At 42.2% G+C, this 14,536-nt stretch overlaps 2 protein-coding genes across 15 annotated transcripts in view; one reads left to right on the top strand and one right to left on the bottom strand.

The window, feature by feature from the left end:
- mecom (MDS1 and EVI1 complex locus) overlaps window positions 1–1,919 on the top strand; it is a 127,738-nt gene extending 125,819 nt beyond the window's left edge. For all 14 annotated transcript variants that reach the window (XM_072392694.1, XM_072392690.1, XM_072392688.1 and 11 more), the window contains one exon: window positions 43–1,919. In XM_072392694.1, coding sequence (XP_072248795.1) covers window positions 43–177 — 135 coding nt within the window. In that variant the 3' untranslated portion in view covers window positions 178–1,919. The remainder of the gene's footprint in view (window positions 1–42) is intronic.
- Window positions 1,920–9,584: 7,665 nt separating this feature from the next.
- The window catches only part of egfem1 (EGF-like and EMI domain containing 1), a 59,441-nt gene continuing 54,489 nt past the window's right edge, over window positions 9,585–14,536 (bottom strand). Inside the window, exons 32-38 of the mRNA XM_072392680.1 lie at window positions 14,367–14,495; window positions 13,270–13,398; window positions 12,017–12,145; window positions 11,757–11,885; window positions 10,727–10,855; window positions 10,485–10,613; window positions 9,585–10,073 (exon numbers count right to left, since the gene is read on the bottom strand). Of these exons, the coding sequence (XP_072248781.1) occupies window positions 9,994–10,073; window positions 10,485–10,613; window positions 10,727–10,855; window positions 11,757–11,885; window positions 12,017–12,145; window positions 13,270–13,398; window positions 14,367–14,495 (854 nt within the window). The 3' untranslated portion in view covers window positions 9,585–9,993. The remainder of the gene's footprint in view (window positions 10,074–10,484; window positions 10,614–10,726; window positions 10,856–11,756; window positions 11,886–12,016; window positions 12,146–13,269; window positions 13,399–14,366; window positions 14,496–14,536) is intronic.

Genomic DNA, 14,536 nt, shown 5'->3' with positions numbered 1-14,536 from the left:
TAATGACATTGATTAAGCGTAATCCATGTACTGCTCCCTCAGGCATATGCCATGATGCTGTCTCTTGCTGAAAAGGACTCTCTCCACTCAGCCACCCACAACCCAGCCGCCATGTGGCACAGTCTGGCTCGGGCTGCTGCTGAATCCAGTGCCATCCAATCCCTCAGCCATGTATGATGACCCCTCCGCTGCATCCACTCTTTCACCTCTCACCCCCTGACTGACCTATGACACTGGGAGTCCATCACAGGGGGCTCCTAGCAGGGGCCCCTGATCGTCCACAGAGTGACTGCTGAGCAGAACCACAGCCCATCTGACTGCCTTTCACACAAAGCGGGGTGACTGTCCACGCAGAGCCCAGCCCAGTCCCAGCCCCAAAATCAACACTTCTGGCAGAAACAGAAAATTGAAATTGATTTCTCACATAAACACCAACCAGGATGAGGTGAAATTAATAATGCTAAACTAATAATAGCTGTATTTATTCTTCTGATTTTCTCTGTTTTGCACCGCAAAGGCAGCTGATAGATGAGGAAGACGGATGTGCTGATGTGTCACTGCTAGAGTGAATTCACTGCCCGGCACATGCAAGGCAAGGAGAACTTTAGATGTTGAGTTTGGTTGTGTCTCTAAGACAGCTGGTTCCAGCCAGCGTGTTTCACTGTGTATAAAGCATAAAAGCCAGAGCAAGAATTCCCTTTTACCCCCGGAGATACGCAGATGTTCCTCATAAATACGTGTACTTGGCGATAAAAATGAAAAGTGAGGTCGGTAACCCGCTCCATGTAAGGACAGCACTAGCAGCGCTTTAATGTCACTGAAGTCATTTAAGAACAAATGAAAATTGTTAAACTGAAATCAGGCCAGTTTCCCATGTGTGTTTTCAAAGCTGCGTGTGTCTGCACAATCATAGCACTGTACACAAGTGTCAAAGAACTGTTCTCCACTGCACTCCGTCCTCCCCGCCTTCGCTATCTGTGAAAGGATATAAATAGATTGTCTTTTTAGTGGAAGAGAAGAAAACACAATGTTTTTTTTTTTATATAATTTGCTGAGATAAGTAGCCAGTGCTGGAGTTAATTGTTGTTCTGTAAAGGGCTTATGTCTTTTTCAAAAACCCTTGAATTCATCCTAGTCAACCAACAATACCACTAAATAGCCTGAATGCTAGTCGTTAGCTACTCCATGCTCGTGTGTCTTTCATTTTTAGACAATCATTCTTTTTTGTTTGTTTTTTTCCGTTTTGTTTTGTTTTTTCTTTTTGGTGTTGTTGTTGTTATTTGCTGTCGTATTTTGAGAATTGTATTTATTTCTTTGGCAAACTGTAGTTTGTTTACTGAATAGCACTGCTCTTAGCCCAGGTGAGGGGAGATTCCTAACCGGGCATATCCCAGAGTTCAACGGGGTTTGTAGATTACATTTGAGTGCCGGATAGTATTAAACGTACAATTCACACCTTATTCTACTAATGAAACCGGTCAATGAATAGATATTCTTTAGGGTTTTTTCTATGACAATTTAATGATTCAATTGTACAAAATGAAAAAAAAAAACATTATAAAGAATGAATAATTAAAAAAAGACAGGTATAATTTCTTCATAAGCGCATGATTGGTCTGGTAAGATCTGTATCTGACATTTTCTACAGTTGTCTGCAAGCTTGTGTGATGTTCGGTTCATGTTAATCCCTTGTGCCAAACTTATGATAAATAACAGATTACTTTCATTTATTCTCCCGTTTTGAGGGACCAGATTTCCTGTTTGTTTTTGTCGTTGTTTTGTTTATAATCGATTTTAAAAAGTAATCAGCAAGTTGAGGTACTTTGTTTTAATGCTTTCTACAATGTAACTGTTATGCATTTCAATTCAATACTGTGGGAGGAACAACTAAGAAAATAAAGGACTACAATGTGGATGGACATGTTCTCCGTTCTCTCTTTATTTCTCCTCAAATTAGCCACTCATGCTTAGTCTTCCACCTCCCTCACATCTCCCCATTCCATATAGTCCTTCTGGCTGCCCATCATTTGGGCCCAAACTGAAATTTTATACCGGGAGACATGAGTCAGAACACCACCTGGCGCTGTCTTCTGGCGCTCCCATGGCCTCCAAGAGCGAGGGAGAGCCTGAACTCTGGTCTTCTTTTCTCTCCCCGAGGCCTTGGCTCACATAGAGAGAGGGAAGCAGAGAAAAGGCTGGAGAGGGCTTGAATGTGGTAGTGGGAGCGGAGGCAGGAATGTGTCCTTTTTATTTGTGTCCGTTTGTGGGGCATGATGGATGAGGTGGGTAGATGCGATGACCTGGCTCATCGCTCAAACACTCAATGAGAGTCCCATCCTGCAGCAGGCCACCCCATCCGGCACCCCCCTCTGTCACTGCTGCCAGCCAACGTGGGCGGACATTGTGGCTGGGAGGGTTGGAGGTTTAGCAGCCCCCATTGTCCGGCAAGAAGCTCGAGCGGGGGGTTGGAGAAATTGGGCATGACAGTGAAGATGGCTGGCGCTGACGTTCTACATTTACAGTGCTCTTGGCACCCTAATGGATGGGTTGTTTTCTTAAGGCCTGTCGTCAGCCTTCAGGGCTCCATGGAGCGTCCAGCTTTGATGAGGTCACAGAGGGTCAGGCAGCGTTGATGAGGTCGGCATGGGTCGTCCAGCTTTGATGAGGTCAGCTGAATAGATGGTAGCAATGTGAGCCGTGGTCATAATGAAGTGGTGGCGGTATTGTTTCTGATCATCAGTTTTGTCACCTGTGTAACTATGGACTATTTCATGCTTATATAAATATGGGACTTTGTCAGCAGTGATGCAACAGCATTGCTTCTCTCAGTGTGTGCACAATATTGAGACAACCTGACCTTTTAAGATGATGTAGCGAACCAAGCATTGACATATAGTGACAAATTTAACGCATATGTAACAACTTTAGACTTATTTTGGAGTAGTGTATTTGCCAGGGATTGGACCAAATTAAACCTCTCTCTCGTCCACCCAGGAGCCCACAACTGGGTCTGACTGTTTTGTTAGTTGGTTAGCTTTTTTTTAGGATGAAGAAGCTGCATTCGTATGATAACTGATATTTATTTTGTTGCTTTTGTTGTGCTTCATTTCCATGAAATTGATTAAGTAGATATGAATATGATCGTTTTTTTTTGGAAAAGGTTGAAAAATATCGGTGTCAACCAACTTACATTACGTTTTTGATTGGGCAAATGTAAAAATGAACAAAAATGCTGGGGGTAAGGAAAAGTCACTCTATTTCTTAAATCTTGATTATGGTTTCGGGTGGTTGTTTATCTTCTTGCTCGACTGTTGGGTGAAACACACTTTGAGTCACTGAGGTAACACTGACTGAGTCATCTTAAAGTAATTAAGTTACGTTATGACTTTTTATAGTTTTGATACTTCAACCAGTTTTGTTTTTTTTTAAAATACACATCTAAAAGATAATGAAGATTAATGCAAATGCTTTCTTCAAAGTGAGATCATTAAAAGGTTAATGAGGTCTTTCTTTTTTCTTTTTTTTGGGGGGGTTGGTGCTGACCAGGTAGTGCAAAACTCAAAATTGCTACTTTTTGCCGCCAAAGCCAACCCCACGAGAGCAGTGAGACTGAGGCAAAACAGTAAAACTGTAGGCAGCAAAACCAAAACAGTGACCTGAAAGACACTATAAAACTCTGTGAGGCTGAGGGGAACTGTGGGTGTAAAGCCTATGTGGTTTTGCAGCTACAAGTCCCTTTTCCATTTCACACGGTCACTTGATGCTTTGTTATTATAACTGATGGAAAACAACTTGTTTATATCCTTCTTTCATCATTCTGAAATCATTTATGCTTCCAAACTATGATGTTATAAAAAAGAGAAACATTTAAAAACATCTTCTTTTACAATAAATTCTAGTAAGTAAATAAATCCCATCACATTTGTACCAAAAGATATGATAATCCAAACGGAAACAGTGCATGTTTCTGCAGGTGCGATAAAGACAACAGTTTGACTAGGTTTGAACAAGCAGGAATCATAGCATTACCGCATCTGGAAACTAACTTGGCGGAAACATTTTGCCAACAGCCTCTCAGTGGCCTTGCCCCTTCTGCAAGTCAAATTGCTCATGTAATTATATCACCTGCTTAAAGAGCCTTCTCTAGACAAAAGACCAAAGGCATTGCCACTTGAAACAACACCAAAATGCTATGAATAGCCAGAAGAACGTACAATGTGGTTGTGGCTGCAGTGGAGCAGAGTAAGGGTGAGTTTGGAAGCCTGGCATTCACTGTCGTGTCTGTACAGTTTGATCAGTGCTGATTAGCACATGCCAATGTCACCCATGTATCCCCACACTTAATCAACACGTTGGGACGAGTTACTGCCGTCATTAACCCTCAGCTTCTCATAAAGGGCTCAGTGTGTTGCTAAGTGTGGCTGGCAGAGTCCTGAATGAGTGTGTATGCAAGTCTGTGTTTAAACAGCTAAGGAAGTCAGACAGAGTCGTGCACATTGGTTAATCCGATGTACTTAAGTTAAATGTGAAATGTGTGTGTGTGTGTATGTGAAAGGGGGTGGATCTCCAAGCTGCTGCGTCCCTCCAGTGTGTGTGTGTGTGTGTGTATGTGGTCTGGTGGGCATTCTGTGGGCAGCGCTACGTGGGGTTTGGAGCCACTCAGCTAATGGGGCAGCTGGCACAGCCACAGAATCCATCAGGCCTCATTACAGCTCCTGTTCAGCCGCCCTCCTCTTTTTGCTCCCCTTCTTCTTTCTCTCCTCACCCCAGCCCTTCCTTCGTTTCCTCTGCCACCCATCCTCAGGGCCAGCCCTGTGTGGCATGTAACTGCCCCGCTCCGCTTGCTGAAACATACATCACAACACCGGAGAGGGAGGCCGTCACAGCTGGCAGCTCTCACATTGATTGACTTGGCACCCGTGCTGACTCAGACACCAGGGGAAACATTTGGGAGGAGGAGGATGCATGGATGGGTGAGGGTGTGTATCACTTAAGGAGGGACGGGAGAGGAGGTTGGTATAGAGAGGTACTTACTAACAGCTGGCAGAAGTGGGAGGTGTATATTTGAGTGTTTGGGTGGGGAAACTCCACAAATCACCACATCAAGTTTTTGTTGTGTTTACAATAACAGCCTCACCTCCTCTGTCTGGATCCTCCGTACAGCATGTACATATGTAAGGAAGATAAACAACTTCAGGCTAGTTGGACGAAACTCTTCATATCTTCCTCTTGCTGTCTTTTCTGCACCCCTGTCTGCTCCTTCTTAGAGAGCAATAAAGAGTTTAAGGTTGTGGTTTAATTACACAGTTTGTTTTTTCTCCCTGGAAGCTATGGGTCATTAATGTTATTGATGGACACTGGGTACAGTTCCACAGAACAGACCAAAATAGAGCAAAGCAGCCCTGCACGTGGTTTTAATATGACAAGTCTAATCAGGACAGGCATGGTGGCAGGACCACTTGGAGGCTCTTTCTTTGCTCATTGATTGGATTAGAAAATAACTCATCAAGCCATCAGCACTGTGTTGGAAGCATGGGGTTCACAGATTGGGGTTTTGATACTCCTGGAGCAACTTGGACATAAAATGTATGCAACATTGTAACACTATCTGACCCCTAATGTTCACACAACATGATCAATTCATTCATGTGCACTCACTTGAGTTCTGCTCACAGGCTATTTCCTGTACATGGCTCCACCTAGTGTTGGAAATTGTAAATGCACCTACCTGTGTTTAGGTTAGAGTAAGTAACCTGTGAGTTAAAATTAGCCTCAAACACAGATTCAGAGTGTGGGAGAGTTTCTTGATATGCATCTTTTTGCAGTCCTCACATTTAACATTTATTTTTTCAGTCAACAACCACACTAATGGTGCAAGACGTGTTGAAATGATTCCCCCTCCCCTCGATCCTTTATCTGAGCAGACAGCTTTGTCAGCTGGAGTTCAAAACACCCCGGCCTTCTGGGAGATCTGGTTCAACGCAGAGGGGCAGAAATTATCTCTGGGACGTGAAGCTTAGTCAGTAAAGTGATATAATCTCTTTTGCAAAGAGCGGTGTATGCTTAATTGCAGCGAAAAAGTACCCACGATGCAATCTTACCCTTTACGGGCTATTGCCAGTTTCCTGCACCCCTCTCGTTCTCCCGATAAGGAAGTTTGTATAAAACAGTGAGTTTTTTTTTTTTCTCCAAGTCTTTTAGCACAAAGACCACTTTATTCATTCGCTTGCAACACAACAAAAGCAGCTCTTAAATTTCTGCCACCATTAAGCAAACAAAATTATGTTCGAATTAGCTCCAAAATCATGGAAAAAATGACTCCAGCCACACACTCTGTTCAGTAATTGCAGTACAGTACAGTTCATACATAGATGGAGTTTGACATGCATAGATATATAGATATTAGCATTGAAATACATTTTGAAGCTTTTCATTTATGTTCCGTGCAGAGGGTTGATACAGCGGTGCAGTGGCCACCCAGAGCTCAGTGGATTGATGGCTTCTGTGGGCCTGCTTGTCTGGAAACAGGTGTGTGTCATCTGAAGATGAAGGCCCAGCCGATAAACATTATTGGAGAACATCTGCTGCTTGTCACAACACAGGGCGAGCTGCAGCACTCCGCCATCCATCAGCCTCACCGGAGAGTGGATGTGGAGGTGTGTGTGAGTGTAAGTGTGTGTGTGAGAGGGGGCTCAACCATCACTCACCCCAGGGAGGCTGGATATAGGGCGCATGCTTGGTCCAGCCACCTGCCTGCCTCTGCTGGACCACGGCCGCCTTTGACCAATAGAAGGGAAAATGCTCCAATGATCTTGAAAAATGCCTTGAGAAGAGTGCACTTGCTCTCTGATGCTCACAAACCCAACACACACACACATATACAACTTATAATACCATAGCTCAGGTGCACCCCCCTCCAATTTTATCAGAGGCAAGTATGACCTTAACGCTTGAACTTGCCATGGCTGATAAAAGATGTCTGCCAGTAGCTTTGCACACACACTGGATTTCCATGACAGCTGAAACCTAGCTGCACCTTTTTTGGACATCAGTATCTTACAGCTTGCTCCCACCCCACTGAAGGATCACAGAAATCAATACAAAGCAATACTGCACTTTAAGCACACAGCTAAAAGCAGATGGTTAAAGCAAATGTCCACAGATGTGTTTGTTGTCATTTATTTGCTTTGTGGCCCTATTTAAAAAAATAAGATAAAATAAAAAAACAGATGAAAAATGAATTTACAAATAAATGGAATCCATCAGTTTTATACAGTGTAGCACCACTGATGTGCCAGAGAATGAGCACAGTAGAACACAACTGATGTCTGAAGTCTGGGCACCCCTGGTCAAAAATTCTGGTACAGGGTATATCTGAGAAGAACTGGCTATCTAACTAAAATAAAAAATTTGATCTCTTAGATCCTCTTGACAGTCTCACACATGAATCAGTTGAGATTAGTCATTAACACAGTCAGAGCTGTGTCTTGTTCTAAATCATTGAGAAAGGACACAAGACACACTCTACCCCAACAATAAGCGATGCCACCAAGACAGAAGTGGCACTTATGTGTAAAACACAACTCAAAGCTGCAGATACAGAAATAGAATAAAAATTAAAACAAACTAAAAAAATCAATATTTTCAGTTTTGAAGAATGATGTGAACGTGACACATTTTGAAAACAACCCCTGTAGACCGATGAGGGCACAGGCAAGATGTTATGTTTATGCATTTAGCAGATGCTTTTATCTAAAGCGACTTACACTGGCAGGGTAAGGGGGTCTTGCCCAAGGACCCCTACAGGAGGTAGTACCTTTCATGCAGGGGATTTGAACAGAGATCACCCACATGAAAGGTGGCAATCTTACCTCTACACTATCCAGTTATCAGTATTACAGAGAAAAAAACTGGTTTTGATTAAACATCAGCAAATTCTGGAGGCAAAGATCACTGTCCGTTAAATAAAAAGAAAAAAAAAAAGCAACAGAAGAAAAGCTGATGTTCTACAGCAGGGTAATCCTCATAAAATAGTATCAAATCCACAGTGGACGACTGAAACACTGCTGAAGGCTTTTACATGACCCTCATGGTCTCACATTCTGAACATTAAAAAATTTATGGATAGACTTCAAAAGCCTCCATAAAAAGAGTAGTACATGCAGACAGACCAAGAATATAAGCTAGAAGCTTTTACAGGAAGAATGGGCAAAACAAGAATTGAAAGACCCTCTTCAGTACTACCTAGCGCTCAAAACTTTTGCTTAAGACCTGTTTCCTTTTCTATTTTACAAGTGTTAAAGATGGAAATGATAACCATAATCATTTTATTGTTTAAGCTTTAAATAGTTATAACATGTGGCCTTTAACCTCGAGGCTTTGGGAAATTAAATACGCTGGTCTAACTATTCACAGTAACACAAGTTTTGATGAGAGGTGCCCAAACGTTTGCAAGCCGCTGTAGCTGGCACTGACCTGAGATATAACACATATAGTTTTTGCAAAGAAAAAAGAAAAAAACCAACAAAAAAACCCCAAAGAAATAAAAAGAATGAAGGAAAAAACATAATTCAAAATGAATTCAAATGAAATGTACATTTGCTGTAAAGCTCTGCACAGTAAGTGATAGTAATAATGTTACAGGACTTGCCATGAGCTTAAAAACGGTCAGTGGATGTGCAACATTAGAAATACTGTGAATGTGTACAAATACTGCATACATGAAATCCTCAAAATCTCATAAACATCTAAAATCAGCTAACTTAAAAAGCACAGATCTGAAAGGAGTGCAATGCATGCAAGTTTCAGCTGCAGTGTTCCAGGACCCACACACCGCACTGCAACCTAAAAACCCAGGGTCAGCGTTACTAGAACAAGAGGGTTTATAACGCAGGGCAATAAAGCTTGTTTATATAGATATCTGAATTCTTTTTGATAACGTAGGTGTACAGGAGGCTTCACAGTGGTGTGGCGCTGTCGCCTCACAGAAAGAGGGTTCATGGTTCCACTCCTGACTGGGGCCCATCTTTATGGGGTTTACATGCATGTCTACTCTTTGGGCACTCCAGCCCAAAAAGGACTAGGTTAACTGGTGATTCTAAATTGACCCTGAGAGTGAGTGTGAGTGTGCACTAGCGACCTGTCCAGGATGCACTCTGCTTCTTACCCAGAGCAGCTGGGATAGGCTCCAGTCCTCTTGTCACCCTGAACTGAATTAAGTGGGTCCCTTGACAGTCTGTGCTGAACCATCTTTGACAGCCACTAATAACTGTAAACATAATAGACTTAGCATTATTTGGGAAATTATTTATTCTGATAAACGAGGGGAATTTGTGAATATCACAATGTGATATTCGTATCAGCTCAGAACGAACAACTAAACAAACCGAGCAAATATGAAATATGTAAGTGATGAGAGTCGACCTACATGGGAGTCAAGACTCATTTCACTGTTAAATGGAGCACTATGATAAACTGCGTAATAATCAACCCTATTCAACTCAATTAATTTTTCTTTGGTCTTATATTGGTTTCATCAAAATGAGCCCATGGTATTATTTTTCTTTGAACATAATTTTTGAACAAATAAAACCAAATGTTGGCAGTGGTCATAATGAGTCACTCAAGAAGCATTCAAGAATGCGAACCCCTATCAAGTTATTAAAAGTTGAAAATGATCCACATTCAATCAGCAACAGTAATGCGATGCAGGTATTTGTGTGTACTGCTACAGAGCCTGTGCAACCCTGGAATTTAAATCTTGGACAGACGGGGCTAAGTTTGACTTTATGGTCCTTTGAAGGCCTCTCACATGCCAAGTCCTGTGGTTGATTGTCTCTGCTTTCAGACTCGGTGATGGAGTGCCAGTCTCTGACAGCTGAGTACCAGTTCCACACATCCAACATCACCTTTCCAAAGATGATCAGAGCAAAGCTTCGCTGAGCCAAGTCCCCATGTTAGGCGTCCAGTCAGGATTTTGCACCTCTGCTTGGGTTATGTGGTTTTGCTGCCTTCTCTTCTCTTTCTGTGAGATACAGAGAAGCTCAGCACTCCTGAGGTTTGGTGTAGCAAAGCTGAAAAAAAAAAATAAAAGGAAAATACAAGAAGACATCAGCACTATTTGAAAATCAAAAGCAAATGTTCTGGGGTATTCTGGAGGAGAGGTAACTGCTATGTCTCCCGTGTGCTTGGCTTGGAGGAGGTAAAACGAAGACAGCCTCATGCCTGGCGTCATGCTGGGTGCAGATTAAAATAACTGTCAGGAGAAAAGAGCGGCTATTGAGGGAGACAGGGTGACACGCAGAGTGATGGGGCTCAGCCTCACACACTTCACGACACAGTATTTCACTGAAGCTGGTTTAGCTTTACTGCCCTTGACCTTGTGTGTGTGTGTGTGTCGTCAGCGTGCGCGTAATCAGATCTGCTTGAGTTTTATAACCCAACATGTGCGTGTACATGTGCGGCAGTGGAAACGGAGGACTTACCTTCACTGCAACTTGGGCCGAGCCAGGTGAGCGGACACAGGCATCGCCCACTCACCCTGTCACAGCGGGCCCCCTGGGAACACTGGCACGGCAGAGTGCAGTTTGGGCCAAAATGCTCACCATCACAGACTTACACAGAAAAGACGAGAGAAGACATTTTTATTAAAAAAAAAAAAAAAAAAGGAAAAGAATTTCTGCAAGACAAACAATGTGGGCTGTTTCTGAATCTGATGTTCACATACTTTTTTCACATCTCTCTCCTGTCCATCCTGGTGGGCAGAGGCACTGTCCTGTCGTTGGGTCACACGGAGCCTCGCCGGCACAGTCACATGATCTTGCACAACTAATTCCAAAGCTGCCAGCTTCACACCCTGCAGGCCAAAAACCCACCATTACTATTACTCTTTTAAAAAATATACACTCTTGTCTCTTTAATCACATCACCATTTTACCTAATGTACTTCAGTCTTTTATACTAAATATAAAAAGCTAGGGGTTGCACTTCACAGCATATTCCCACAAAGTTAAGTCTAGACCTTTAGGTGGAAATCTTTATTGACATTTAAGTCTCCTGCAATAAAATGTAAGATATATGTCTATGCAGTTCTGCTCTACTGCATATTTAGGCCACAAAAATAATACACAGAAGATACGAATATGTACAAACATATTTTCTTATGCAGACACAATCCCACACCAACACACACAAGCAGCCAAGTTTGTATTCGAGACATGTGTCTGCAGATGCTCCCTGATGCTCGGTCATGTCTCCTGCTGGTGCTGAAGTGCCGTTTAGGCTCTCACACTGTGGCTGAGAGTCCCAGGAGCAGGCAGGAGGGCCCAGGGATGTAACAAGAATGCATTAAGCAGTAGAGAAACACCTGTCTCTCATCATATAACCAGCCAGCCTTCTCGCTCACCACCCTAAAAGCCTGTGTGTTTGTGTGCTAGCACACACACTTTTGTTTTTCTAATGAGTTCATACTCATAGTTACTTGTGTGCAATTGCGGCTGGATATGCAGGTGGCTGTTTTTCAGTGACCACATACCACATAAGTGTTGACATGACATTCCTGTATCCCAAAGTGTCAGAAACTACCTGAAGGATAAAATAACCATTCAGTTTAAAAATGACTTCATAGTTTTTAAGTTAAGTGATTTACTCATTTTAACCATCTTCCACTTTTGTAACAGTATTTTATATGTGTAAATGTATTGTCATGGATATCATTAGATAATTAACTTTTAGTTAGTCAAACATAGTGCACTCACGTGTTTGGCACTGTGGACCATAGTATCCTGGTGGACATTTGCATTTGCCCGTCACATGGTTACACGCTTGCCCCACTTTACAGTCACATGTATGGGCACACGTCACTCCATAATACCCAGAAGGGCACTCTGGCAGAGTACAAAAACAACTCATGTTACAGTTACTTTTCTCAGGTTATACAGTAAATGGTCATAAATGGTTATCTTATTTCACTTTGGAAGGAAAGAAATTTTTGTACTGCGAGTAAATTTTTGCATACCATGTTGACAGGAGGGTCCATAGTACCCAGGTGTACAGTTGCAACTGCCGCTAAAACGGTCGCAGGTTCCATTGTTAAGGCAGGGACAGTCTAGTGCACAACCAAGCCCATACTTTCCCTGTGAACAAGCTACACAAACACGTACATAGACTGATTGTGAAATCCCCTACGATGTTACAGTGAAAGCAGGGATTACCTGAAAAAAAAAAAATCTTATAATCTGATAATATATTCTTAAAGTCCCACTCTGACAGTGCCAAAAAAATCCCTTCTCTGATTTTTAATATTGCTGTAATCCGGCCGGTCATTTACGCATTTACTGTGTTATTACTGTATTTCCAATGAAGGTCAGAAAAAGAAGAAAAAAAATAAGATTAAATACAAAATTCTGTCATAAATCTTCGAACCTGACAGAAAAGAGTCATAGCAGACAGCAAGCCTTGCAAGCCCACTGGAAACTCTCTCGCCTGGTCCTCAGGCCTATCTCGCCCAGTGTTCTTGGCTTTTGCAGTGAGCAAGCCTCCGGTCAGCTCATAAACTACCTGAGAGTTCACACTACTAGAACCTGGGCTAGCTGAGGTTAGCAGCCCTGGGCTAGCTCATCTGTCCCGCAGCAGGTAACTTAACTTTGTACTGATTTCTCCTCAGTTTGCTAGCTTCTCATTTAATCTGTTCCTCAAAGTGCATGTTAAGTGCAGTCCCCACTCTGCAAGTAGTCAGGATTGTTTGGTGCTGGCTCTTCCAAATAGCCGAAGTGGAACATAAGGGCTGTCGGACCTTGTGCATCCCAAATAAAAGCATTTAAGCCCATTTTCATTTCCAAATGTGCAAATGCAGTCACAAAAATAACAAAATTGAACTCTGAAATCTAAGAAAATTTGTTTTCTTCACCAGTTATGATGTTTGTTACTGCTTTTAAGGATCTTGTTTTACTTTGAGCACTGCAAGAATCCTGCTTCAGTTTTCAGTTTCACTGCAAAGCAAACATGCTTTTCTTGACAATCTGACCCACAATGTGCACAGTATGCTCAGTGCAGCATACAATTGATCTTTTATTAATGTCATGCTGTCTCTCAACAGATTGTGCACGGGTTTGAGCTGCTGGAAGTGCACAGACAAGATCCAAATGGTTTGAGTTTTTATTTTTATTTCAAATTTCAAGACTAGTATGTTGACAGTATGCATTCGACATGCAACTGTATGCACTTTGAAAGTAAAATGTCAAAGTATTCTATTTGGAAGTTTTGGAGTACCTGTGTCACAGAGGGGTCCAGTCCAGCCCAGCCCACACTTGCAGGACCCATCGGTGGGGTCACACAAAGCCCCGTTCTGACAGCGGCATGTGATTCTACACTGCAGGCCGTAGCGCCCTTTTGGACAAGCTGGAGAAACAATCAAAAAAAAGTCCTGATAAGACAAAAGCTGCAGACACACATACAAATACAACACTGCACTAACCACATTAATGTTTATTTAAGCAACAGTTCATTAAAGAGATGGCAAAGTAGTCTAATTTGGCGCTGATATAAAAGAATAATCATGCTTCTCTGGGTAATTTAGAATTGGGAAAACAATAAGCAAGACATCTTTGATTTTCCTGTTTATTTATTTGCTTGCTTGCCAAATCCAGCGACACGGAACACAGAGAATGAGCTACTTATAGGTTTCTGTAAACATTCAACAAGAGGAATTTAAGAGGTGGCATGTTCAAGTACATGCAGGAGATTGAGGAGGAGAACATTTAGTTCAAGTTATACTGGAAATCCCCCGTTTGCAATCCAACTGAATTGCTGATAAAAGGAGAGATTAAGAAAACTCGGCTCTGCCTCTGTTTCCCGGGAATAAAAGCCCTGTGATCATCAGAGGCTATACTCTACGGAAATGGAGAATTTGTTCCTTAAATATACAGAGAAAAAAGTTGAAAACTACACCCTCCTTTTAGTGGATGTTTCTCACTCTCTGTTAGGTCTCTTGTTTCTAAAGAACTCATTAGAGCCAATGGCTCCAAATGATGCATGTCAGAGTCAGTGGTGACTCTTTGTTTACTCATGAGACTGGTAAAAGATAAAAGGCTGAATAGAAGCCTGGATTGAAATCTGTGATATGCTTTTGCTCAGAGTGTCTCTTGTGATTTAGTAGATAGTCATTTCTTCTTCGTTAAACACTGTCACTTGATTTAAAATTTGCCAGTAAGCACTCATTTTATCAACTCTAAGTTAGCATCCCTATTTAGTATTAAGATAATCTCTGTGCTTTTGTACTCATTTTCCCACATTTCCCCACTCCCCTTAACTTCTGAAAATGTTCTGATTAATCCAACAAATATCAAATTAAATCAGTTCAGACAAACCTTGTTGGCAGGACCGCCCCATCTTACCAGGGCCACAAATACACCTCCCAGTTACTAGGTGGCACTGCCCTCCTGCCCCACAGGAGCACATCTTTGCACAGTCTTTCCCATAGAACCCACTTGGACATCCTGCACATATACGAATGCTGTCACTCACCCAAAAATACAAA

This window comes from Leuresthes tenuis, unplaced genomic scaffold (genome assembly GCF_036924035.1).
Source record: "Leuresthes tenuis unplaced genomic scaffold, fLeuTen1.0.hap1 SCAF_9, whole genome shotgun sequence".
NCBI classification, from domain to species: Eukaryota; Metazoa; Chordata; class Actinopteri; order Atheriniformes; family Atherinopsidae; genus Leuresthes; species Leuresthes tenuis.
The sequence above is the reverse complement of the archived record's forward strand: the minus strand, read 5'-3'. Positions and strand labels throughout refer to the sequence as shown.